The 25,875-nt window shown below is 50.9% G+C and overlaps 2 protein-coding genes across 2 annotated transcripts; both read right to left on the reverse strand.

Annotated features, from left to right (window-relative positions):
• Positions 1–2,717: 2,717 nt before the first annotated feature.
• Sart1 (spliceosome associated factor 1, recruiter of U4/U6.U5 tri-snRNP) lies at positions 2,718–11,364 on the reverse strand. Its single transcript, XM_021192168.2, has 20 exons — positions 10,966–11,364; positions 8,672–8,729; positions 8,316–8,371; positions 7,683–7,809; positions 7,478–7,583; positions 7,271–7,348; positions 7,064–7,163; positions 6,835–6,977; positions 6,520–6,726; positions 6,021–6,145; positions 5,806–5,939; positions 5,581–5,723; positions 5,050–5,223; positions 4,823–4,933; positions 4,540–4,627; positions 3,909–3,999; positions 3,680–3,815; positions 3,104–3,193; positions 2,886–3,007; positions 2,718–2,794 (listed from the first exon to the last, which is right to left on the reverse strand). The coding sequence occupies exons 1-20, from the start codon at positions 11,276–11,278 to the stop codon at positions 2,776–2,778; spliced, it is 2,421 nt and encodes an 806-aa protein (XP_021047827.1). The 5' UTR covers positions 11,279–11,364; the 3' UTR covers positions 2,718–2,775.
• A 1,410-nt stretch (positions 11,365–12,774) lies between these two features.
• On the reverse strand, positions 12,775–23,932 carry Tsga10ip (testis specific 10 interacting protein). Its single transcript, XM_021209035.2, has 8 exons — positions 23,804–23,932; positions 22,158–22,297; positions 21,373–22,076; positions 21,056–21,203; positions 17,596–17,766; positions 13,661–13,760; positions 13,348–13,466; positions 12,775–12,917 (listed from the first exon to the last, which is right to left on the reverse strand). Exons 1-8 carry the CDS (start codon positions 23,930–23,932, stop codon positions 12,782–12,784), a joined length of 1,647 nt encoding a protein of 548 aa, XP_021064694.2. The 3' UTR covers positions 12,775–12,781.
• Between the last annotated feature and the right edge of the window lie 1,943 nt (positions 23,933–25,875).

The following is a 25,875-nucleotide window of genomic DNA, read 5'->3' on the forward strand; positions in this document are numbered from 1 at the left end:
CCTGCCTCTGCCTCCCGAGTGCTGGGATTAAAGGCGTGCGCCACCATGCCCGGCTATGAACCAGATTTCAATACCCAGCATGATGAACATGGCAGCTCATAACCGTCTGTCACTCTAGTTTGGGGCATCTGCCACCCTCTTCTGGCTCTGCTGCCATATGAATGTGACTAGAAACAGGCAGATAAAGCACCCATACACATTAAAAAATTTAAAACTTCAACTCAAAACGGAAGAAAAACTGTTAACAAAACACAGGACAAAAGAAATTATTACCTGATATTCCAACAGAAACCTATTCCAACAGAAAACCTATTTTGTGGGCCACTTTTGGTCCCAGAGGCTTTTTTGGGGTTAGAGAACTAATCTGCTACCTTTTTGAATCCATCCCCAACTATGGTATGGTTCTGACCTCTGACAGTAATTAAACTTGTCTATTACGTTGCAGATTGGAAGCAGGAACAATTTTGTGTCTGGCTACCTCCTCATCCATAAGATGCAACCACATTCTTCATTTGGTCACAAAAGTATTGACCATTTGCCCATTCTGTCAATGGGTGTGGCATTAGTGCTGTTAAATACATCCTTCTTCACCTACTGAGTTGAACAAAAGGGCACTTTCATTGCTAAGCCAATGTGTTCTTAGTTCTACAATCGAACAGTTCAAAACGTTCAGAAACAGACGAAAGAACTCCCTCACACTTGCCACTGAGCCCAGTGCACTGTCTCCTCTCTTCCTCCTGGTTCTGACTTATGGTGGGGTAGCCCTAGAGAGCCCAGGTAGTGCCACATCCACCTACTGGGCACGTGGGCCAAACCTGAAGGGAGAGCCCCAAGCTGGAAGATCACCTCTGGGGACCTCAGCAAGATACAGGTATGGCCTGAAGGGATGAGGACCCCAGAGCAAGGGCTAAGGCACAGCTGGCATCAGACTTCTGGGGTTCTCATGCCCTCCCTCCCTTCTCCATGTTAGGAGAGGGCTAGAGGTAATGAGACGATTCTCAGCAAAGCCCGAGTGGGAGTCAGAGATCCCACTCCTCTGCAGCTCAGAACCCAAGTCAGTAACTTGCTTGTGCTAACCATACAGCAGTAAGTGAAACTCAGAAACCAAATCCATGCCCCTGCAATGTTAGACCAATGTCCCAAATACAAAGCTAAGTTGTTAACGATCTCCACCCGCTGACAGCAAACCTGGGTTCCTGTCTGCCCTTGGCTTCAAGTCTCCTGCTACTTGGTAGCCCCTAGGCCTGCCTCTCCCTAAGGTGTGACAACAACAGCATCAACCCAATTTCCTGAAAATAAGTGTGAGCTTTTAGGTGGGTGATGGTGGCACACACCTTTAATATCAGCACTCAAGAGGCAGAAGCAGGTGGATCTTTGGGTTCAAGGCTAGACTGTTCTACAGTGTTCCAGGACAGCCAGGGCTACACAGAGAAACCCTGTCTCAAAAAAGGAAACAAAAAAAGTGACCTCTGACCAATGGCCATAGCCAGTAGACACCAAAGCCAAGCACCCCAGGCTTAGAGAAATGGACACTCCTGCACAACCACCACCATCCAGATCCACAGGCACTTTCCCAAGAGAACAGTAGAGAACACCAACTAACCTGACCTTTTATGGTCTATGCCTCAGGAACTGCTACCTAGTATCACTCATAAGCAACTGGGTTCCTGTCTCTTGCTTACATGTGAAAAGTCATTTTTCTCTAGTTATTTGATACACTCACCCGAGACCCACATGGGATTATCTTCAGTAACAGACACAGGGCACTCATCTTCTGATTCAAAGTGGACCTGTTGGGCAGGGTCCTCACACAGCCTGTGGCTTAGCAGGGGTCCCTCCACAGCGTCCTCCCAGAAAGCCCATCTTTCCGGGCACCTCGCAGGGTGGCTCAGCCCTCGTATGTAGTGCACTCAAGGGAGCCTCTTACCCCAGTCCTGGGATGACCCTCATGCCTCCGCAAAGGCCACAGCAGCACAGGGGACAGGACGTAGCATCTCTACCCTTCCAGAGAGGCCCTGCAATTCTTAGTACCCTGAAAACTGGAACCAGGACAACACAGGGTAGTTAGTGGCTCTCCCAGGCCTAGCAACACCCATGTGACCAGTCTGAAAACAGCAATGATTAGGGATCAAGAAGCCAATTTGGCCGGGCGTGGTGGCGCATGCCTTTAATCCCAGCACTCGGGAGGCAGAGGCAGGCGGATTTCTGAGTTCGAGGCCAGCCTGGTCTACAGAGTGAGTTNGGATTTCTGAGTTCGAGGCCAGCCTGGTCTACAGAGTGAGTTCCAGGACAGCCAGGGCTACACAGAGAAACCCTGTCTCGAAAAAAAAAAAAAAAAAAAAAAGAAGCCAATTTGACCACAGTATGACAGGTACACACCACTGGGTGGAGGGGCTTCTGATACAATGGAGTCAACTCACAGAGGAATGTCCTCTGAGGGACCAGGCTAGTTTCTCACCTCCTCTGCTCATTAAATGGCCAGTCTTACAGAGAGATCAGACTTTACGTCACACAGGTTCAAGGATCGGCCCCATCTTGCTCCTGTATAACCACTGAATGTGAGTGAAAGAGCTCACTGGTGCCTCACGTATGAAGCAGGTGTTCTGACCGCTCGGATACTGAGGGGAGAGGAGGCTCAGTGACTTGCCAGATCGCAGAACTCATCATGAACAGAAGCCTTGCCTAGGTCTAACCTTAGACTGCAGCACAACCAAGAGGAAAAATAAGGAGGGAACTTTATTTAACATTACATCTGGGACAGGGAGGAGGGTGGCTTCATTTGGTGATGGTGTTCCTGCAAGGAGAAGAGGGTGGGCAATGAGGGTGTGAGACTGGAGAGGGGGTGCAGTGCCCCGCCCCCTGCCCCCAGGCAGGCTCCTACTCACGCATTCATGCTCTTGCCACTGCCACTGAGCACGATGTACGGTGTCTTCTGGGCCTTCTGCTTCTCCTGGAGCAGTGCCACGGTGCCCAGGGGCGTGTCACTGGAGCTCATTTTCTTCAGGAGCTGTGGGGCCACAGTAGGTCAGAACAGGGGGAGCAGGCCTAGCATATCACACAGCACCGGAACATGCAGAGCCCCCACCTCCCTCCCGAGACCCACCGCCTCCTCATCCAGCTTCTTCATCCGCCGCTCCGTCTTCATTTTGCCTGAGCCCTTTCCATGGAAGCGGTGGGACAGCTGCCGGAATGCCTGGGACACAGAGCAGGAGCAGAAGCATCAGAAACACCACGCCACGACAGAGCCACGTGTCATGTCCACTGGGAGCTTCCCAACAGTCACTAGGAGTGCTGAGTCACCCAATCCAGGATTAGACTACACAAACGGTAGACAGAGAAGAGGATGGGACAAGGATCCAGACCCATACACCTTCAGGATGGCCCTGGGATGCATGGGTCATGTGTGTAACCTATGTGCTAAGAATCTAGGGTGAGTCTGCAAGCAAGAGCTAAAGCCAGCAAACGTGGAACCAGCATATAGAGATGGGAGGCAGCAAAGGACACTGGTGTCCCCAAGGATGGACACACTCAGGGCACAGGGCTTCAGCTGTGGCAGTCAGCACAGGTGTAACCTTCCTGACAGCCTGTGGGAACTTCTATACTACGCCCAAAGTCAGCAACAGAGGCAGAGTTCACCTAGTCACCTGTGGTCTCACCATCTCCACAAGACCCAGCTCACCTCCTTGGGAGTCAGTTTCCGGCCCGTCTCATCCACATATTCAATCTTAACATCAGGCTTGTAGCCATCTTTCTCCTTGAAGTCCTGGGTGAAGCCCCTGTACTCCTCCCGTCGGCTGTACTTGTCATCAATGGCCCTAGACCAAGGCAGGGGGGTTCGGGGTGAGCTGCCTGCTGCCTACCCCATGTTCACAGCTGCTCCTGCTTCGTGTCCCCACGGCCACACTTACATCTTATCCTCGATGCAGTACACTGCTGAAGGCAGTGACTTATTGGGAGCTTTTACCCGGGCCACCTTTTGTACTGTGGTCTCCAGCAGTCCTAGGGACAGAGAAGTTGTGATACCCAGCTCTATATGGGTTCCTCAGAGCCCTCCTCAGTAGTTAAACATGCCACATCTTTTTGTTTGTTTGTTTTGTTTTTTCAAGACAGGGTTTCTCTGTGTAGCCCTGGCTGTCCTGGAACTCACTCTGTAGACTAGTCTGGCCTTGAACTCAGAAATCCGCCTGCCTCTGCCTCCCAAGTGCTGAGATTAAAGGCGTGCGCAACCACGTCTGGCAACATGCCACATCTTTACAGACATCAAAGATCAGCGCTTCCCAAAGGAGGCTGCACAGCTGGGATCTGGACCCCAGTGTTTTCAGTTTAGCCCACTTCTAAGGCACAGAAGAGAAGCAGACCTCTCACCCTTCAGCAGGGAAGGCAGTGAAAGGCTCTGGGTCTAGTCAGCTGCTCGAAGCCGAGACTGAGGAGAAGGGCAGCAGTGGAAACCCAGGACACCATGCAGTACCCACAGGCACCCATCCAGCCCTTCCCTGCTATAGTACCTACACTGCCAAGGCCCCCACCCTGAGCCCACACCTTTGTTCTGACACAGGAGCAGGGCAGCAGCCAGCCCTCTGTTCACGATGGGCTCCTCGTCCAGGATGGTGGTAGAGGAAGCAGAGAACTAGAGGTGAGAAAAGAGAAGTGTGAGCAGGCTGCCCATCTCTTCTATCCAGTGGTCATCCCACACCAGGCTGTGGGACCAGTTTTAACTGACCCCCAGCTGGCTCTGGAAGGGTTAGTGTCCCTTCTACGGATGGTGGAGGCTCTCGGGCACTGGACAACTGGGTCCCCACACCCACGCCCCATCAGTGCTCACATCCTGATGCTGCTTCTCCTCATCCAGGTTGACAGTGCTCCAGCCAATGTTCTCTTCCCCATCTGATTCAGAGCCACCATTGGCCGAGCGCTCTTCATCCCTTTCAAAGTCCTGGGAGCAGAAGTCAAAGTGTCAGGGTGGGCAGCCTCAACCCTACCTGCTACTTAAGCACTAGAACCAGAAGTCAGCAGCCTGAAGACGGCAGGCTACGCGAACAGCTGACGCACCATCAGCTCCTCCTGCTCCTCTCGGTTGCCAGCTAACCCGTAGGTGGGGATCTCCCCCAGTGTGCGGCAGAACTCAGAAGTGGCATTGAACACGATGGTCCCCTTCCTCTCAGGATCCTCTTCCTCCTCCCAGCCTCGCTGGCGAGACTCCAGTCTCTTCACAATCTCCAGCACCTGGGGGAGGCAGTGGCTGTGGGCAGACCGAAGTTTCTGGGGTGATACCACAGAGACTCAAGAACCCACAGAGCCTCCCTCACGGCAATAAATAAGCAACTCCCACAGCCCACAATGGATCTCCCAAATGGGCTCCATTTCCTCTCGGGCCTCTGTATGTTCACTCTGTCCAAACCCAAATGGCTCCCTACTGCCTATGGAATCAGTACTAAACTGGAGACACCAATGAAATCTAGAGACCTGGTCCTAACCTGATGTTAAGCAAAGGAGACTTCTGAGGGAGTGTGGGCCCTGCCTGTGGTGACAGTGTCACACGCTCAGAGACAGGTCCCCCATCACCTCCCTGCTCAGCCTCACCTTCTCACCGCTGTCTCGAAGCTGCTGCAGTTGCTGCAGCTGCCGTAGCCGGCGCCCCTTCTCCAGCTGCTTCTGCAGCTCCAGCTCTGCCTCGTCTTCCTCCAGCACCTCTGGGGACCCTGGTTGAAGAGCTCCCCCATCCTCTGGTGAAAACATAGAGGGCACCTGCTCACACTACCACCTTGGCCCACAGACTCACCCCCTCCCTGTCAGCCAACCCCGAACCTTCATCACTGATATCCATGTTCTCTACTCTAGTGTCATCTGACGGTGGCGGCTGGGCCACAGGGTCCTTCTCCTCATCCTCAAGGGCCTCCTCCTCCACCTCAGGAACTCGGCGCCGACCCCGGCCCCGAAGCCTAGGATAATGACATGCTTTCAGTAAATGGTGTCTCCTAAGCTGGCCCAGCCCTCATACCCACTACTGTGTCCAAGCCAACCTGGATCCAAAGTCCCCATCCTGAGTCTGGTCACCAAGGGGCAACAAGTCATCTGCCCGCATTATCACCTCCTTCTCCTTCTTTCGGATTTTCTTCACTCTCCGTTTGGTCTTTTTGAAGGTCACCTTCAGAGAAGAGCAAAGCACAGGCATGGAGCACACAGGTCCCTAAGTCCTAAAAGTAACTAGCTCCATGTTCCCATTTTTCCTCACAACACGCCTCTGAAGATGGCTGCTGGCACCATCGATCCGCATGGGTGCCCAGCTCAGCTAAGTGACTCCCCCAAGGCTCAAGCTGGCTTGGGAACAGAACTGGAACAAAAACCTAGGTCCATGTGGCCCAGGGCGCCCTGCTCATCAACACGAGCACACTGCCTCGGACTGCCATTTACTGCTCACTCAGAGTTAACACTCAGCTTCCCACCACCACCCGCAAGCGCATGTGGCAGCTTGTGACCTGAAGTGGCAGAACTGTCCCATCACAAAGCAAAGAGACTCACCATCTCCTCGGGACTGAGATACTCAGAGGCAAGCCGGGGCCCTACGGAGCTCAGAGACTGAGCCTGTAGCCGTAGCTTGGTGCGGATTTCTTCTAGCTCTCGCTCCCGCAGGCCATCGGCCATCCCACCCTGCTCCAGACGGAAGGAATGTGGTCGCTCACCCTCCAGTTCCTCATCATATTTGGCCAGGATAGAGCGAGGTTTTTGCTGTAAGACAAGACGATGGCTGGGACCTAGGCCAACTCTTTAGAAGCCATGGAACTCCAGATTTCTTAGCAAACACCATCTGCCCCAGCTGCTGCCCTGTAGGCAAACCTGTGCCAAATCGTCCACACTCTCATCTTCCGCATAGGGCAGGTAGTCGGGCTTCTTTTTCCGAAGCTCCACGTTCTTGTCTGCCCGCTCCTTGTCCACCATGTTCACATTCACCAGCACATCCTCCCCCTCCTGCAGGACCCCTGAGACAGCAGAGCAGAGCCAGCGGTCACCACCTGTCCCAGATCAACAGTGTCTAAACCCACACAGAGTAACCAGCCCAGCTCACCTTTGTCCTTGAGGGTGAGGACCACAGTCTCCCCTTCTCGAAAAGAATCGATGGCATGTTCCACAGTGAGGCCTTGCAGGTCCCGGGCACTGTACAGGTCCTACAGAGAGAGAACTACCCAAGTCAGAAGCCAGAAGCCACTCAACTCTGGAATGCCCACAATTAAGCTAGTGTCTACCAGATATTCTCTGGAAGCTGGAACTTCACCTGTCGCCTCTGCTCAAACTCCTCCTCCACTAAAGTGCTCACACCAAACTCTTGGTCCATCTCCTCTAGTAGCTTGGCCTGTGGCAAAGAAAGCATGGCCTCATCATCAGTGCTACCACGTGGCTATACAAAAGGACAAGAGGGCAGTGAACCATGGAGAGCCCAGACCATCCCCTGCAACTGCCCTACACTGCCAGGTGCTCTCACCCGCTTCTCTGCCAAGTCCTTCTCTTTCTGTAGCTGCCGGCTCCTCTCTATCCAGGCCGCAGTATCATCCAGCCAGGGGTCATCCTCCCCCAGTGTCTTTATTTTCCTGAGGAGGAAGGCACTTAGGAGGGAACCCAGATGTGTTCTCCCAGCCTAACCCAGGAATTAGGAAGCAAGCCTCTGTCCTTGGCCAGGAAACCCTCACCCCAGTTTTTGGTTCAGCAAGCGCTTTTCCTTGGCAGCTGCCAGCTTCTCCCGCAGTTCTTCACGCTGTCGCAAGGCCATGGGGTTGATAACATCCGCTGCCACGGGCTCCTCCTTGGTGCCCGCCTCTGGAAGGGGGGCCCAGACGTGAGGCTATGCTTGCCCATGGCTGGTGGGGAGAGGAAGGAGCCACTCACCCTGCTCCTTCCAGCTGAGAGGGCCAGAAGGGGCCAGGAGAGGGAAAGAACCCTTTCCCCTCCCTGCTCCTACCTCATCCCCCCACTTTTATCACTCCACACGGTATGACAGGAACCCTCCCTCTATGCCATGCAGAGCTTCTCAGATCATGTGGGGTTTTTTCCCCATTTTCTGGCATGTATGTTTGTTTTTAAAAACACAAATTAACACCACTCAGACAGACTACAACAACTGTGTATATCCCTTAGCCTATCTACAGCCGGGATGCAGGACCCAGAGAAAGCACCTCTCAGAGTCCCACTGAAATACAAGTGAGAGTCTTGGTCCTCTGACAAAATATATATAAATGTACATAAGTGATGCTGCCTCTGCGTGCTAAGACCCACTGTCTCCCCATCAGAAGCCCACTCAACCCTCTCCTCCACCATGCACTCACCTTTCTTAACAGCATTGACCTCCAAGGGCTTCAGCCCCAACTTTGCTCGGAGTTTACTGAAGACAAGACATAGAAGTATTAGGGTCTACCTGAGAAGAGGGGCTTCATGTGCATTAGTAGATAGGCAGGAGGGGAGAATAAGGCGCTACTGGGCGGTCCTGAGGACACCAGGCACAGGCCCTCACCGACATCAGGGGACGCCTAACTGGGGAGATCCTCCCTCCTCTTGGGTCTTAGTGCTCCCCTATTTGGATACCTGACTCACCTGGCCCTTCCAACTATACCTGACTCCACCCATGATGAAAAGGTTTCTGCAGGCTGTACCCTAGGTGCAGACATAAGGAGCTAGCACTTACTTGGTCTCCTCGATGCTGAGTGAGGAGGCATCGCCAGAGCTGGCTTTGGAGCTGGTAGCTACAACAATAAGGAGAACGGCTTAAGGGACCCATGAACCTGGGACCAAGAAGCAACACTGCTGGTCCAGCCACAAGATCAAAGACAAGGGCCCCTCACCAGCACCTGGCTAGAGGACAAGAGCTTTCCCGAGCTCCCTGACAGCTCCTACCCAGGCCCTGGGCTGGCAGGACTGCCTCTTCCAATACCTTCCTTTCTGACCCAACAGTCCAACTTCCGCATCCCTCACTGTGGCACTCCAAATCTCCATACTCTATCTTCAGCCTCCACTGGCCTTTCTACTCTGGTTATGATAAAGTTCTATCAAGAATTACGGACGACCTCCACTATGAAGCCTGTTCAATTACTCACCAGAGTTAAGGCACTGCCTCACCATTTATGGCCCTTTCTGCCCACAGCAGTGTTCCACGCCAGATGTGTACATGTGCCCTTCCCCCAGCCTTGAGTAGGCTACATAGACCTTAATCGTTTGCCACAGTTGGACCTTAATGACCCAGGAGGAGTCAATGTCCTTCAGGAGCAGACTGCTCACTGAGCTCGCTTTGCAACTCAATCCAGCAGAAACAAATGTGTGGGCTCTCCCTATTTAAATGCAGCGCTGACTACTAAACTTTGAGCCTTGAACAGAAACGTTTGTCTTGGCTTCATCCTTCTCTCGCACCCAGTACTTTTCATTTCCAGCCCCCTTTCAGGTAACCCAGTTCATCCATGGCTACGGAACAGCTACATGTACATAAACAAGAACATAAATAGATAAGCAAACACGCACCCTGGACCTGCTCTAGCCATCCCACAAACAGAAGAGAACTTCAACAAACACCATACACAGGAAGATGCATCAAATTTAGCTCCCCCAACCAGGCCCTACCAGAAGGGCATCTTCTTGGAAATCTCTGCCATACTCAACCACTGCGGTCGATCTCTTCTTTAAACCCAACAGTCCCTCTCTCCACCGTGGTGCCATTCCACTTTCTGTTGGAACTGTCAAGTCCCAAGTCTCCTCCCCTTTTCCAACTAGCAGATTACTTTCAAGAAAAACGTCTGATCTGGAGGCTGGAGAGATGTCTCAGTGGATAAGAGCACTTGCTGTTCTTACAGAGGACCCAGGTTTGGTTCTCAGAATCCATATGGCAACTCACAGCCATCTAATTCAGTTCCAGGGGATCCAATGCCTTCTTCTGACCTCTGCCGGCACAGGCACACGAAGGTAAACTACTCTCATGCGTAACATAAGAGTAACCCTTTGTTGAAAGATTAATGTCCTACGGTGTGTCTCACTGTTCAGCAATTCTCTTTGCACAGACCTATGGGCAGACTGTGGGCTCCCGCCACTGGCTACTATTTACACTCCTCAACATGTTCCTCTGCCCACAATTGAACTACTGGAATTTACCAGGTCCTATGCCTGACTCTTGTTCTCATTCCACACGTTCTAAGGCATTTCTTTGGCTTCCTGAATACACACCAGCCCGAAGTCACTCTATCCCACTTAAACTGTAGGGTTTCCCATACACACCAACCACACAGTTCTCCCAAAACTGTCATTCTCCCCTCCCTCAAATCTGGCTCTCTTCTAAACTCCGTTCCAACAGATGACCCCACCATTCACCAGGCCAATCAGACCAAAACTCAAGGAGTACTTTCCCTATTCTTCGTCCCTCTCATCCTCAGCCCAGGCACTAAAATCCTGTTAATTCCACTTCCTAAATACCTACTCAATCTGTCCACTTTTCTCCATCCCACTGCATGGAGAAACATGCATACTACTAGCCCTCACCTGGTTGCCTGGACCTCCTCCTGGTCTCTTGATCTCTGGTCCTACGTTTGACAAGCTCTCAACCCACTGATCTTCATAAAATATCATGCAATTCAAGTCACTTGCTTACTCAAATCCTTGGCTCCCTACCATCCTCATAACAAAGCCCAAACTTCTCAACAGGGCTTACAGTGAAGGCCCCTCGGTGTTCAGACCCAAGCCTATGTTAACTGCTTCATGTCTCCGCAATGAGCCCAACGCCATTCGTCTACCTGTGCATGCTCGTCCCACCTCATTCACCCACCCAGTGCATTGCTGTGAAGTGCCAGAAAGGAAGACTCCTGTCTTCTTAACGCTAAACGTGGAGACGTCAACGTTTAATCCCAAACACCGGGAGGAAGTCTTTAACGCGAGAGGCAGATGGTCCTCCCGCACCCTCTGTCCTGCACATCCCGAGACCCCGCCGCGCCCCGCCCTCACCGGCCTCGTAGCCGTCATCGCGTTTCTCCCGCTTCACGCGCCGCTCCGAGGGCTCCGCTTGGCTTCGTTCGCGACCGTGCGCGCCGCTGCGGGCCTCGGCTTCGGCCCCGCGCCGCCCGCTCCCGCGCTCACTCCCACGCTCGCGGCTCCGCTTCCGTCGTTCGCCGCCGCTGCCGCCGCCGCCGCTGCTCCGGTGCTTGTGTTTCTTATGCTCGCGATGCCGTGGCGGCTGCTCGGCCGTGCCCCCGGTTCCGGCCGCAGCCGTCGTCCCGGTCGCCTCCTTCTCGCCACGGTGCTTCTTGGACGACCCCATGATCAGTGCGTCCGCCCGGAGCCGGGCCGCTACCCGAGCCCAGACGACGCAAAATGGGAACGCTTCCGGGTCGCGCGACCGCCCCGTTCCTGGTGCCGGAAACTAAGAGGGGCTGTTTCCGGGGCCTGCCTGGGAACCTCCAAAGGCTCATGGGAGGGACTGATTGAGGGTGCGCGGTCCCGCCTGCCAGGGTCTGGTCTCTGCGCACGCGCACCTGTAGAGACTGCGCAGTCCACCTTCTCGCTCCGGATAAGATGGTAGTCCCAGAGCCGTAGGAACTTTAAAATGGTACTGGGTCATCATCTCCGGAGCGAGTTTTCCCTGCCTCCTTCCCCTTCCACTCTGATCGCCTCGTGGTGCTCTGTGCCTCAAGTCTCTCAGTGGGCAGCCCCCTCTCCAGTGACTGCCCTAGCAGGCTCCCTGGTGCCTGGGCTCCATCGGGTGTTGGAAAATACTTTTCTTCGTGAGCGAGAGGCCAACTCCAAAGGTCGAGCCTTGCAACCCCTTTAAGCCAGTATTGCCAGCGAACGCTACTGCCATCCCACGGCCCCTGGACTGATGGATTGTTTTTCGAAACAGGGTTTCTCTGTGTAGCCCTGGCTGTCCTGTCTGTAGACCAGGCTGGCCTCGAACTCAGAAATCCGCCTGCCTTTGCCTCCCAAGCGCTGGGATTAAAGGCGTGCACTACCACCGCACAGCTGGGTTGGACCTTTTTTAACTGGGCTTTGGAGTGCTCTTTGAATTTGTGCCTATAAACCTGGTGATACTGAGTGCTGGTTTATTATTTCTTTCTAGTCTTCTTTCTTCTTTTTTTAAAGGTAGGTCTTTATATCCCTGGTTAGCCTAGCACCTGTTAATTAGCCCTGGCTGTCCTCAAACCCACCACAGTCCCTTTGTCAGCCTTTCGTGTGCTGGGATTTTAGGCTTGTGTGGTCACTCCAGGCTTGAGTGCAAATTCGGCACGTTTGTGCATGTACGATGCTTTCCCTCCTTTTTTTTTTTTTTTTTTTTTTCCTTTCTGTCTAGCCTGTTAACTGTGTAGCCCAGGCTGAGAGTACGTGCTTTTCCAGACTTTTCCTGGGTTCTGTTTGTTTGGTTTGGTTTCTTTGTTTCGGGCTTGAGTAGAGGGGATTTTAAGTTAAAGGTTCACACACTCCCTTCTGATAGACGTTGCTCCTCTCTGGGCTTCCGGTGTGGCACATCTCTGGTGTGTTTTGGTGTGGGGGATGGGCACCTTTGAAGGTCCACTCAGAGGCAGGACCGTGTTCACTAAGATTTCTAGGTCCCCCGGCATGTTGGAGAAAGCATGGAAAGGTCTCAGGGGATTCCTTTCCACGTGTCCCACGCCTCAGTAGCGGAGACAGCTCGTTGAGGATAAGGTGTAGCCTGGGTTCCCAGGGCGTGGGAGAAACAGCTCAACCTGGTCACCCACGTCCGCTACTTATCTCCGACCCACAGCCAACTCCCCTCAGAAATCTCACACTGTACTTGGCCATAAAGCATTTAATTTTTCTCTCGGGGACTGTACTCTGGGTCCAGAGTTAGGGAGGGGTGTCTTCCGGGCTGGCTGCTGGTTGGCTCTGTCTTTGGGGGGCTCTGAGAAGAGGGCTCCATTTCTGCCCTAAGTGATCGGTAGCTCCTTAAAGACACAGATGGAGACCAGTGGGCTCCACAGCACCCTATTCCATGCCCAGTGCAGCCGTTTACCCTGTGGGTCTAAATCTAAGTCCTAGACTTAGTCGCTGTGTAACCCTGAAAAATGCCCCCGCTCCCGCAGTCTCAGTTGTTTGGGGGTTGGTTTGTTGGCTTTCCTGTGAAGTGAATCTTATAATCCCTGCTCTGTACCAGATTCCTCACTCTAAGGTGTAAGGGACAGCCTGAAGGGTGACAGTGGCACCAGCTGCTTGACTTCTCTTGCTTAGAGTCCTAGACTAGCTTTACTGTGTATTTGTTCCTTTGTCCTCAAGTAAGGTCCTACTCTGGTCTCAGTGAAAGGTGGGGACAATAGCCCTGGCCGCCCTTCCTTGGTGACACGGAGAACACTGGGAGGGTACCTTGTCCCCCCTCACCTGTGTTTCCGGGGGGTGCTCTCGGCATTGCCTGCCTCGGCTAGCAGCTGGTCCTCGTCTACCCCCAGTGCTGACAGCACCTGGGAGAAGCGCCGATTTGCTGTGAGCCTAGCGTTGGTCTGATGGGAGAAAAGAAAGGTTCCTACCCTTCACCAAGGCTGCTGGGGTCACCGTGGGGCTCCGATTATTAAGAAGGGATCCCTGGCCTTCTGGGGGGACAGATCGGACCCCACTCCAACTTTGTTTCACTACACACTTGTCGAAGCAGCTCCATTGGTGGTGATGGTGGGCCTGCACAGCTGTTAGCCCTCACCTGCATGGCCTGCTGGAACAGGAAGGGCCGGGCCTGCACCCTATGCTGGATACCTTGGAGCTCTGCTTGGTACTCAGCAAAACGCTGTCGCTCCTTGCGCCTGTAAGGGAGACAAGACAGGTCTCTGGACAGCTGAACATGGACACTCCCCAGGATGGAGCTTGCTGGTCTTTCCTGAAACTTATTAACATAAAAGTTTCCCCTGACACTCACAATGCCATTATACTCCCATTCCAGCCCTGGATTGCTTGGGTGGGATTACCATTTTACTGCTGGCTCTGAAAGGTGGTGGGGACTTAGCCTAGATAGTAGGATTAAGCGCCCATCCCAGGTTTAGGCTATGTACATCCAGGGCTTGCCCACACTTCTGGCCACACCCAAAGGAAGGAACCTGTCCTGGCTTTTGACCTCCTGCGTCCACAGCCTCCTTTGGAAACCTCCTCCCCTAATTCTCCCCCATAGCCCCTTTGAGGATGCTGCGTGGTGTGTGAACTGGGGAGCCTTAGCTCTGAGTCCATTTTTCTTCACTACAGCAGGGGTTAGGCAGCGCCCCCAGGTACCCTGTGCCTTCTCTCTGTAGACAGCTTAGAAGTCGACAGAGGAGCCAAGGAATTGCAAATACAAGAACATCTCCCAAAGCTGGAACTGGTGGTTAACATTTGAGAAGCTGAGGCAAGAGGATTACCTGAACTCAAAGCCCATCTGGGCTACAAAGTAAATGATAGGCCAGTCTGGATTGCAGAATGAGACTATAAGAAACAAAGATCTGGACTGCTCTGGAAAGTTTCCTGTTTATAAAAATCAGTTGGAGGATGTGTAGATGGCTTAGCAGGTAAAGGTGCTTGCCACACTTAGGCTAGCAAGCTGGGTCTAAGCTCCGGCTCCTAGAGTTATCCATTAGCCTCTGTATTAGTGCTATGGCATGAGCTCCTTTTCCCTCCGTGTGATGTACATGCCTGCAGTCCCAACACTTCTCGGGCAGAAGTAGGAAGATCAGAAATTATCCTCAGCTACGCACTTCTGGGACACCCTGGGCTACCTGAGACAACATGGCTGCTCAACTAGCTCAGGGTGGACAGGCATGTCAGTTACAGCACATAAGCTATGTCCAGGATAGAGCGGCAGGACCCGCAGACAAAATGAAAGGGATAACCAGACAGACCTGCAGCTCGTGCTAGGCTCTCAGGCACGTTTGTGGGGTCCCTGTGGGATAGCCCTCTGCTTGGCCAGGTACCAGGGAAGGAACCTACCTCCCTGGAGGAGAGAGGAAAAAAAAAAAATCCCCAGGGAAGGCCAATTCTCACCAATCCTGAGAGACTTTCTGAGGTTACAAGTGTAAGGCAGTCGTGAGCTGGTGTTAGGATGCTGTCTTTTGCATAATATCCTGTGTGTTTTTCTTTCTTTTTTTTCCATTTTGTTTTGTTTTGTTTTCAGATAGCTGTGCTGCTGTCACTGTACAGCTCGGCCAGGCCTGACCTGGCCTGAAATTTGCAGTGTAGACCGGGCTGGCCTTGAATTCACAGAGATCTACCTGTCTCTGCCTCCTTAGTGCTAGGATTAAAAGCATGTGCCACCACACCTGGCTAAGGTTTATTTTATGTATATGAGTACACTGTTGCTGTCTTCAGACACACCAGTAGAGGGCATTAAATCCCATTACAGGTGGTTGTGAGCCACCATGTGGTTGCTGAGAATTGAACTCAGGACCTCTGGAAGAGCAGTCAGTCTCTCCAGCCCATGTAAGACAGTATTTTTCTTTTCTTTCTTCTTCTTTTTTTTTTTTTTTTTTTTTTTTTTTGTTTTTCGAGACAGGGTTTCTCTGTGTAGTCCTGGCTGTCCTGGAACTCACTCTGTAGACCAGGCTGGCCTCGAACTCAGAAATCCGCCTGTCTCTGCCTCCCAAGTGTTGGGAGTATTTTACTTACTGTGTGGTTTTTGTTTTGTTTTTGAGATTAGGGTCTCACTATGTAGACCAGGCTAGCCTGGAATTCCCTCCCAAGGAAAGGGTGCTTGCCACTGTGCCAGCCAATTCGACTAACTGGAATTGTGCATGCACACAGTTGTACCTGGATTCACACTGTTGTTGCTTTTAATAATAATAATAATAATAATAATAATAATAATAATAATAATGGATGCTAAGGAACCAGCTCTGGTCCTCACACGCCAAGCGCTCCGCTGGCTAAGCCACCTCCCATGCCCCTATTTATTTAGATTTTGGAGACTGGGTTGTGCTTTGTAGTTCAGGCTGGCCCCAAATGCACAATCCTCCTGTCTCAGTCTCCTAAATGCTAGGATTATAGGTACCATGCCAAGCTTGTTTTTGAGACAGTCTGGCTGTATTGAACAGGCTGGACTCAAATTCCAGGCTTCAAGCCCTCCTCCTGCAAGTAGCGGGGATTATCTGTGCATTGTTATGCTGGATATCTGTCCTTTCTGTTAAAAAGGAAGTCTGTGTCTTGAACTTCCTGCCAAAACAAAAACAAAAAGCCTGGTGCCAATAAATATCAGCCCCATCATTCCAAAGTATGGAATAACATTCCTCCTTGCCACAGTGTCCCCAGTGTCCCTGGCTGTCCTGAAACTCACTCTGTAGACCAGACTGGCATCAAACAAAGATCCAAGGGCCTCTGTCTCCCAAGTGCAGGGATAAAAGGTGTTTGTCACCATGCCTAGCCTCAAGTTAATGGCTTAAATGACTGTACTTAATCATTCTATCTATGTCATAAAGTTGAGCCATTTCAGGAACTGCCATGTGTCCTTTCACTGAAGAGCAAGCACTAATACATTCAGCCAGTGTGGCAAGTAATCTACAACTGCCAGGGCTGACTTCAGATGTTGGCAAATCCTTTAAAGCTCTCTGTTCTCTGGGCTTAGTTCTTCCTCTGTAGTTCTAGGTGGGTATTGGTACTACCTAAGTCATGGCCCATTAGCAAGAGTTGTTTGATTCATGAATTTGCTTCCAGGAAAGAATAGTCTTGAGAGTAGCGGTACAAACCTGTAGCCAGCACTTGGGGCTGGGAGCATCACTGTACATCTGAGGCCAGCTTGATCTATATAGTGAATTCCAAGACAGCCTAGACCGTCAAGATGAGTCCAGAGCTCAAGAGAAAAAGAGCTGGGCATGGTGCTGCCTTGGGTCTCTGTGAAAGCCTGGTCAACATATGGTTGTCCAGGCCAGCAAGGGGTACATAAAGAGACCTCATCTCAAAACGGGGGAGAGGGGTGGTGAAATGGAAAGCTAGTGAAACCCGTGGTCCAGCAGACCCTGCTTGCTAGACGTCTCCAGGGACGGAGCCCCTAGAGCACCACTGTTTCTAGAATCTTCAACATTTTAAATCTATATTTATTTTTTATGTATGAGCGTTGAGTCTGCATGTGTGTAAGTGCATGTATGTTCACAGAGGCTAGAAGACGGTGTCGGATTCCCTGGAACTGGAGTTATACATGGTTCTGAGTCACCATGTGGAACTGAACCCAGGTCCTTTGTAAGAACAGGTGTTCTTAGCTACTGAGCCATCTCTCCAACACCTCAACAATTTTTTTTTTTTTTTTTTTTTTTTGGGCAGGGTCTCCTTGGCTGGCTTCAAACTCAGAGCAATCTACCTGCCTTTGCCTCCAGAGTGCTGGGATTAAAGGTGATTACCACCACGTCTAAATATCTCATTTTTTTTTAAAACACATCTAGCACCAGGAAACCAAAAAAATAAGATTTTAAATCATGACTGTGTGCAGAATACTTTGGGCCTAAGGATATAATATCTGAAGGGGTTACTATTAATAGCTGAATGGTCTTGAGCCAGCCCGTTCTCCCCGGGCCTCAGCATCTTCATCTGTAAGATGTAGCTGAGTGGCCCTGTCTGCCAGCTGTGCTGTCCTGCAGCTTGGACCCCCAGCAGTCTCCCTACCTTGCCTGGCAAAGCCAGGCTTCCTACCTCAGCTCCTCTAGTTTGCGCTGAGGCGCCAGGGTCCCTCTGTTCCCTCCAGGCGTGTAGGCGGCCAGGCAGCGAGCCACCTGCTGCTGCACCTGCTGCTCCCGGGCTCTGCGCACCTCTGCCTGCTGCCTCTCCTTCACCTGCTGCTGTTCCCAGGCCCGGAGCAGGTTCCTGGTGAAAAAGGAGGATGTCCTTGGGGGATCAGGAACTTCAAGGAAGGCCAAGGTAGCATAGAGGGGCTTGTAATCCAGAGGTGAGGGACTGTGGGAAGAAGCCTGTGTCTCTGAGAGCCCAAGTCCTGGGAAACAAATGGCATTTGTCACAGAAGCCAGACTTCATGAGGCGGCTACCTGAGGCCTCTCCCTACTATTCAGCAGTGAGAGCCACTTCTTTGGTTGGTTGGTTGTTTTTTTGTTTTGTTTTGTTTTGTTTTTCAAGACGGGGTTTCTCTGTGTAGCCCTGGCTGTCCTGGAACTCACTCTGTAGACCAGGCTGGCCTGGAACTCAGAAATCTGCCTGCCTCTGCCTCCCAAGCGCTGGGATTAAAAGCACGTGCCACCGCCTCCCAGTTGACAGCCAGTTCTTAACACTTGCCCCAGGCCTCCTGAGTACTGCAGAGCTCAGCCTGGGACTCCCGAGCCCTGAGGACTCAGCGCACAGCCTGGGACCCTTTGCATTGCTCACATTCCCTTCCGGCAAGCTGTCTTTGGGAAAAGGCCAGATCTCTACCACTTTACTTGACAGCAGCTAGGTTAATGCCTAACAGCCCGGGGCATGTTCGTAATGACCGACTGTCAGTTGGATGGATAAATGTGTAGGAAAGAGTTAAAATGTCGAAGGGATTCACCTATGGAAGAATAGGGCAAAAGGTGAATAACAGAACAGCAACTAGAACAACCGGGAATAGTCTTCCCCAGAGACTGTTGCTTTTCATCAGTCATGTGGTTGTTGAAATGTCATTTCTCCCAGCAAGACACCTCCTTCTTAGGAACCCCTATCTCCAGCTACGTCCTTTGTTCACTTCACTTCTGCATCCCTGGCCGGCCTCAGCTCTCCATGGGACTGAGAGTGACTCAGGCCTGGGCCTGCAGAGTGCTGGGATTCCAAACTGTACCAGTACATTGGGCACTAAATCTCCTTAAAGAAAAAACAACTAGAGTATCATATGCCCTGATTTCATAAACCATCAATCAGTAATCAGAACATGACAGTGATGGCAGACAGACGGACCAATAGGCCAGAGTACAAAGCTCATAGATAGTGCATTGAATTTCCAGAGATGCAAAGGACTGGAGGGACGGAAAGTGTCCTCATGAGTGTAAGAAAACTGGCTACCTCTATTAGAAGAATTACAGTAGACTATTAGCCCATACAATATGCAAACACCAACTCAAGTGGGTGAAGCATTTAAACATAAAACCTGAAACTGTAAACGTGTTCAGGTTGTTCACGTGGTGATGCACATTTAGTCCCAGCTCTCACAAGGCAGAGGCAGGTGGATCTCTGTGTATTCAAGACCAGCATGGTCTACAGAATGAGTTTCTAGACAGCCAGGACTGCACAGAGAAACCTTGTCTCAAAACAACAACAGAAAAGTGCTCGGAACGAAATGGGAGCGCTCCATGATGTTAGCCTGGGCAGTGACTTCTTTAAGTATTTTTGGTATATGTGTAGGAAATTAAAAGTCTCTACATAGCAAAGGAAACAAAGAGCACCTGCAAACAACGCTAATAAAAGCTAACAGGTGAACTCAACGCTAGTTAGATAACGCAGTTTGAAAATGGTGGCTGGGAGGTAGGAGGCTCTGCTGTTAAAAGCCTTGCCACACATGCCTGAGTTCAAGCCTTAGGACCCATGTATAAAAGCAGCTATGGGTGTGCACATCTGTAATCCCAGCATTCCTATGATGAGAAGTGGGACAGAGATTTGACTTACAGGCCAGGGAGCCAAGTGCACAGCATTCTGATAGAAACGAGAGACCCTACCTCAAAGTGGTGGGAGAAAACCAACTTCTGCCACTATACATGCAATGCCCATACTCACAAAAAATAAACAAAACAGAAAGTGGAGCCAGGCATGGTGGCGCATGCCTTTAATCCCAGCATTTGGGAGGCAGAGGCAGGCAGATTTCTGAGTTCCAGGCCAGCCTGGTCTACAAAGTGAGTTCCAGGACAGCCAGAGCTATACAGAGAAACCCTGTCTCCAAAAACAAAAACAAAAACAAACAAACAGAAAACGGTCAAAAGATTGGGCATGGTGATATAAACCTGTAATCCTGGAACCTGGAAGGCTGAGGCAGGAGGATTGCAGAAAGTTCAATGCCAGTTACAGTACATAGCTAGTACTAGACATGGTAGTTCTGGCTAAATAGCAAGAATTGCCAGGCAATGGTGGCACACACCTTTAGTACCAGCACTTGGGAAGCAGAGGCAGGCAGATTTCTGAGTTTGAGGCCAGCCTGGTCTACAGAGTGAGTTCCAGGACAGCCAGGGCTACACAGAGAAACCCTATCTGGAAAAACAAAACAAAACAAACAAACAAAAAAAGCAAGAATTTTCCTAAACAAAACAACTGACAAAAGATAGCCACTGTCAATAAGGGTATGGAGAAACCGGACCCTTATACCTTGTGGGAATATAAAAACAGTACAAAGGGGCTGGAGAGATGGCTTGGGGCTTTAGAGCACTTGTTGCTCTTCTGGAGACCCAGGTTCAATTCCCAGTGCCCACATAGGGTGTCACAGCCATCTGCAACTCCAGGGGAGCAGATGCCTTCTTCTGACCTCCCTGTGGATGAGGCGTACTCATGATGCATACACATGCACGTGGTGGTGCACAGACATAAATGTAGCCAAAACAACCGTACACATAAAATAAAAACAATCTCAAAAACTAATTTAAAATAATATATAAAAGCAAGCGGGGTGTGGTGGCTTATGATTTTGATCCCAGCACTAGAAAGACAGACATAGGCAGATCTCTGTGAATTTGAGGACTGCCAGGTCTACAGAGTGAGTTCCAGGACAGCAGGCTACAAAGAGAAACCCTGTCTGAGAGAGAGAGAGAGAGAGAGAGAGAGAGAAAGAGAGAGAGAGAGAAAGAAGAAGAAGAAGAAGAAGAAGAAGGAGGAGGAGGAGGAGGAGGAGGAAAGGAAGGAAAGGAAGGAAAGAAAGGAAGGAAGGAAGGAAGGAAGGAAGGAAGGAAGGAAGGAAGGAAGGAAGGAAGAAAAAAAGAAAAGAGGAAGGAAGGAAGGAAGAAAGGAAGGAAAGAAGGAAGGAAGGAAGAAAGAAAGGTGGCATGTGCCAAGAGAGTTGAACAGTGTTATCAAGAGATAGATGGGTGAGTGATCAGCCAGCCTGGTGAGTGGGTAAGAGAATGACAAGCCGGGAAGAGTGTCTTGTAAACCGGGCCCCCCTCGACCCTCCCCTCACTTCTTCCTCCCCTTCCTCTTTTGTCCTCACCTGGTGGCCTCCTGTCGTTTATGGAAGGTACGATTAGGGAAGTTGGCAGACAAGAAACTTTCATCATCTCCCAAGATGGGGGCCTTCCTGTTCCTGGCAGAGGCCTGGACAGCTGCCCGCAGCGCCTTCCAGGTCTGCTTCTGGGGGCCTTTCCACGGGAAAATCAAATCTGGATCACTCTCCTGGCTCCCTGGGCAGTTCCACCCAGCATCCGGACAAGTCCTGGCCCACCCCAACCTCTACCACCGACCCCATCCCTCCATCTGAGCACAGATTTCTCAGGCTTGTGGCACCTCAGGCCTCCCTGCAGGACTAACCACATTCCAGTTCCTCCTGTAACTGCCTGTGTAGCCGTTCCAGGTCCCAGGGCCCCTTCAGGTCCTTGGCCCTTGAGGTCCCCTTCTGTGGCTTTCGGAGACTGTTGGAGCTAGAGCTGCCTCCCTGGTTGTGGCTCTGCAGCTCCCCTTCTTCTGAGCCCTTCTCTCCAGAATTCCCCCCCTTATTGACAGAACTGCCCTTTCTCCTGTGGGGGTCGCCGTGGTCGTCCTCCATCACCTCTGGTATCAATTCCTCCTCCAAGATCAAGCCCGGCCCTGGGAGCTGGGGCAGTTCCCCGGAGCTGAGGCTTTTCTCTGCCTCTTCAGAATTCTGGCCTTCTATCTCTAAGACATCCTCAGACTCTGATCCTGACCCTTTTCCTGATAACCAGAAGCTAGGCTGATCTAGCCCTTGACTCTCCACTTTGCCCAGAGGCAGGGGAAAGTTGGCCCAGCCCCCTAGCTGATGTCTCCTCCCCAGGCTTTGCTCTTCCATCTTGTGGCAGGCTCGAAGGTCTTCTGAGAGGTTGGCTACTGACTTGTGCCTGGACTTGCACTGGGGGGCTGCTGGGGGGAGGAGCAGGGGTCGATGACCCATGGCCATAGAGGAACTTGACTGAAACAGAGCCTGGCCATCTATGCTGAAGCTTTCCCAGGCCCACTGGAAAGGGAAGGAAGGCTTCCGAGAAGGTGGACTGAAGAGACTGCAGGAGGAGGAGAGAGAAGTCAGAATGAGGGTCCTCCTAGTCCCCAGTGCACCTTCCAGTCCCTCCCTGGCAGCTTACTCCTCAGCCTCAGCTGAGCCACGGCCTTTCTTGTTCCGCCTCCGGGGCTTTCGCTGTTTCTTTGTTGTCTGCCCCGCGCTGTAAGATCTTTGTAGCTGGCAGTTCTGACTCTGGAGACTGTCACCACTCCCAAGGCGCCTCTGGGCAGGGACAGAGGAAGAGGGGAGCTCTGACTACCACACTCCACCTCCCAGGGTCTTCCTCTCTGTCTAGGCTGTGCTGTGGCTGCCTCTAACGCTCACTGATCACTCACTACCCCTTCTGTTAAGACAGCACAAGTTGCAGACCTGGGTTGGGGAGGTGACTCACTAGGTAAAGGCAATTGCCACTAAGCATGACAACCTGAGTTCAGTCAGTCCCTGGGAAGCCACTCCTACCTGTTGTTCTCTGATCTCCACATGCACTGCACAACACACACACACACACACACACACACATGATTAAAGAGCTGTAAACACTTGGGCCCCAGACCTTTAGGCACTTACATATTTGATCTTCCCAAAGAAACACTCAAGGGGGTTGAGCTTGCTATTACACATCATGCAGAGAGTTAGCCTCATGCAATTCCAAAGAGCAGAGGTCACATGGCTGGTGAGTGGTGACCCACACATGTCACTGTTTGAAAATCCCAAATTTGTCACCACTGAACTCTGCCAAGGGAAGTGTTCAAATGTCCCCAACACACAGATGACAGTTGCTCTGATTTGATCATTATGTATACGAGATTACTGTACTGTTGGCATATATATATATATATATATATATATATATATATATATAGTTAGTTAGTTAGTTAGTTAGTTAGTTAGTTAGTTAGTTAGTTTTTGTTGTTTTGTTGAGATAGTGTCTCGTGTAGCTGGGGATGGTCTCAAACTCACTGTATGGCTGAAGATAGCTTTTTTTTTTTTTTTTTGAGATGGTGTTTTTCTGTGTAGCCCTAACTGTCCTGGAACTCACTTTGTAGACCCGGATGGCCTCCAACTCAGAGGCCAACCTGCCTCTGTCTCCCAACTGCTGGGATTAAAGTCCATGGCTTGGCGGATGATAGCTTTGAACTACTGATCCTCCTGCCTCCGCATCCCAAGTGTTGGGATGACGGGCTGTGCCAGCATGCCTAGTTTGGACTTCTTTAAATTTAGAAAAATGTCTGGGTGTGATGACACACAGCTGTAACCCCAGATATGCAGGAAACGGAGAGAGGAGGACTGTGAGCTCCAGGACAGCCCAGATCAGATAAATTTGTAGGAGACTGCCCAACAAACAAACCATCCACCACTGGCACCCCAAAACGCCAAGCCAAACCACCCACAACAAAAGCTCATATTCTTCTGGTTGTCACCCAGAGCTCTGGACTTAGTGCAACAGAAGTGGAAGGAAGGAAGGAAGGAAGGAAGGAAGGAAGGAAGGAAGGAAGGAAGGAAGGAAGGAAGGGTTTTTCTTTCGCCAAACTCCTTTCCTCTCTGCAGTGTTCCCGAACTGTTCCGTCTGTCCTCTGTGGTCCCTGTCCCAGGCCTTCCCAACTGTTACCAGGACCTGAGTGAGCTCCAGTTTTATGCTTCCTCAAGAGCCTTAGCCAGGGCTGACCTCTTCTGGCCTAAGATGCCACTGGGCAGTTGAAGCTCCCCAACCGGGCCTGCCTCCCTCACCTGGTCCTCTGGAGAGATGCTTGATAGAAGTCTGAACAGCCCTGTAGTTGTCCCTGGAACCAAGGGCTCTGTGCTCTGCCTTGGTCTCTCCGATATGGCCCTAACCAACAGTTGGTCAGTGTTTAGCATATTGGCATGTTGCCCTCTCCCACCCCTACCTGCCAGCTCTGGAACTGCCCGCTCTGCCATCTCCATGACAACCAGGCTGTGACCAGTCTGAATGATTCCAGCAAAAAGTACTCAGTAGGGATCAGCCAGGGTGATGCTGGTCTCCTTTCAGAGACTGTGTTCAGCAGCACCCAGGGATGTCTCGTGCCTTGCCTCTTCCCCTGCTCCCTGACCTGGTATAAGCTCGCTACTTCTCGAGGCCTATGTTTTGTCCATCTGCTTTTAAAGGGATATCAGAACCTGTCATCTCAAAGGGCCCTCAGGTCCTGTGAAAATGCAATGCCCCATTGGTGCACAAGGCAGACCGTGGCCTTCTGGTCGCAGGATACTGTGTCCCTCAGAGAAGCAGCAAGCCACTCAGCCTGAGAATGACAGAGCTTCCGCCATACTTGTTTCCTGAGCCTAATGGTGTGTATATTTGTACTCTGACTGGCTTTGTTTTGAGCGTTTTGTTTTGCTTATTTTAGACAGCGTCTCACATGTAGCCCAGCTAGCTGGCCTGAAAGTCACTGTACAGGCCAGGCTGTCCTTGTCCTCTGCTTTCCTCTGCTTCAAGAGCACTGGAATTAAAGGCATGGATGTGCTAAGAGGTATGTGCTAATTTTCTTTCTGTGTGGACGCAGGGAATTGAACTCAGGTCCTTAAGCTTGTACAGCAATTGAGCGTCTCCACAGCCTCATCCCGTTTGTTTGTCTGGTTGGTTGGTTAGATGGTTGGTTTGTTTTGTTTTTTAGGGGTTCTGGGACTGGAACACAGAGACTCAGGACTACTGAGTGTACACCTACCCCTGAGCCCATCTCTGTCCCCAGCTCTTCCCCCAGCCCCAAACCCTTTCACTGAGATTCACTGAAATTTTGTCTTCTGCCTCCTGCTTTGTAGGAAGGTTTTTGTTTCTTTAAGCAGTTTCTCCTATAGCCCAGGGTAACCAAGCTCCTCAAGCTCTACATTAGCTGAGGATAACTTTGAACTCGATCTTCCAGCCTTCCCTCCCAAGTGCCAAGTGCCTGCACCACTGTGTCCAACACCTAATCTTTTTTTTAAATTTATTTTATGTATATGGGTACGCTGTAGCTGTATAGATGGTTGTGAGCCTTCATGTGGTTGTTGGGAATTGAATTTTTTTTTAGGACCTCTGCTTGCTCTGGCCTAAAGATTTATTTATTATTATACATAAGAACATGATAGCTGACTTCAGACAGACCAGAAGAGGGCGACAGATCTCATTATAGATGGTTGTGAGCCACCACGTGGTTTTTGGGATTTGAACTCAGGACCTTCGAAAGAGCAGTCAGTGCTCTTAACTTCTGAGCCATCTCGCCAGCCCCCAACAATGAATCTTTTTTTTTTTTTTATTTCGAGACAGGGTTTCTCTGTATAGCTCTGGATGTCCTGGAACTCATAAATCTTAAACTATACTTTTTCTTTACTAGTTTTGGATCTGTTGAGATTTATGCTGTCTTGTGCCAATTTGGGCATTCCATATTTTTCTAGAAATGTTTCCACCTCACTTAAAATTTTGTTTATTTGTGCTATTCTTTGGCATGTACATATTTTAAAGCTCTCTAGACTCAGGGGTCTAGCCATGTAAGGGCCCATTGGATCTGAGAACTCCTGGTCCACTTCATGATTGGGAGAGCACATGAAGAGTGGTTGGAAGTTGCCACTGAGCTGCTGAGGCTTAAAGGGAGGAAGAACATAGAATTACCAAGTAGCCGCTGGGCAAAATACAATTTTAATTTTCAATTAAAATAAAATTTTCAAATAAAATAAAGTTCAAAAGACGATCTAATTTTCAATTAAAAGAATAAGCCTAGCCGGGCGTGGTGGCGCACGCCTTTAATCCCAGCACTCAGGAGGCAGAGGCAGGCGGATTTCTGAGTTCGAGGCCAGCCTGATCTACAGAG

The sequence above is a fragment of the Mus pahari genome, chromosome 1, assembly GCF_900095145.1.
Source record: "Mus pahari chromosome 1, PAHARI_EIJ_v1.1, whole genome shotgun sequence".
In the NCBI taxonomy this organism is placed as follows: Eukaryota; Metazoa; Chordata; class Mammalia; order Rodentia; family Muridae; genus Mus; species Mus pahari.

Bases quoted from the DNA above. Each gene is read 5' to 3' on its own strand.
- Sart1 (XM_021192168.2), bottom strand. From the start codon at position 11,278: ATGGGGTCGTCCAAGAAGCACCGTGGCGAGAAGGAGGCGACCGGGACG. The intron at 7,164-7,270 runs GTGAAGTTCCAG...CTCTCTCTGTAG, and splicing joins AGTTTGAGCAGAGGCGACAG to GACCTGTACAGTGCCCGGGA. The intron at 6,146-6,519 runs GTGAGTCTCTTT...TCTTCTCTGAAG, and splicing joins ATCTCAGTCCCGAGGAGATG to GTGACCTTCAAAAAGACCAA.
- Tsga10ip (XM_021209035.2), bottom strand. From the start codon at position 23,932: ATGCTAAACACTGACCAACTGTTGGTTAGGGCCATATCGGAGAGACCA. The intron at 22,077-22,157 runs GTAAGCTGCCAG...CTCCTCCTGCAG, and splicing joins GGCTCAGCTGAGGCTGAGGA to TCTCTTCAGTCCACCTTCTC. The intron at 17,767-21,055 runs GTGAGGACAAAA...CTTTTTCACCAG, and splicing joins AAACGACAGGAGGCCACCAG to GAACCTGCTCCGGGCCTGGG.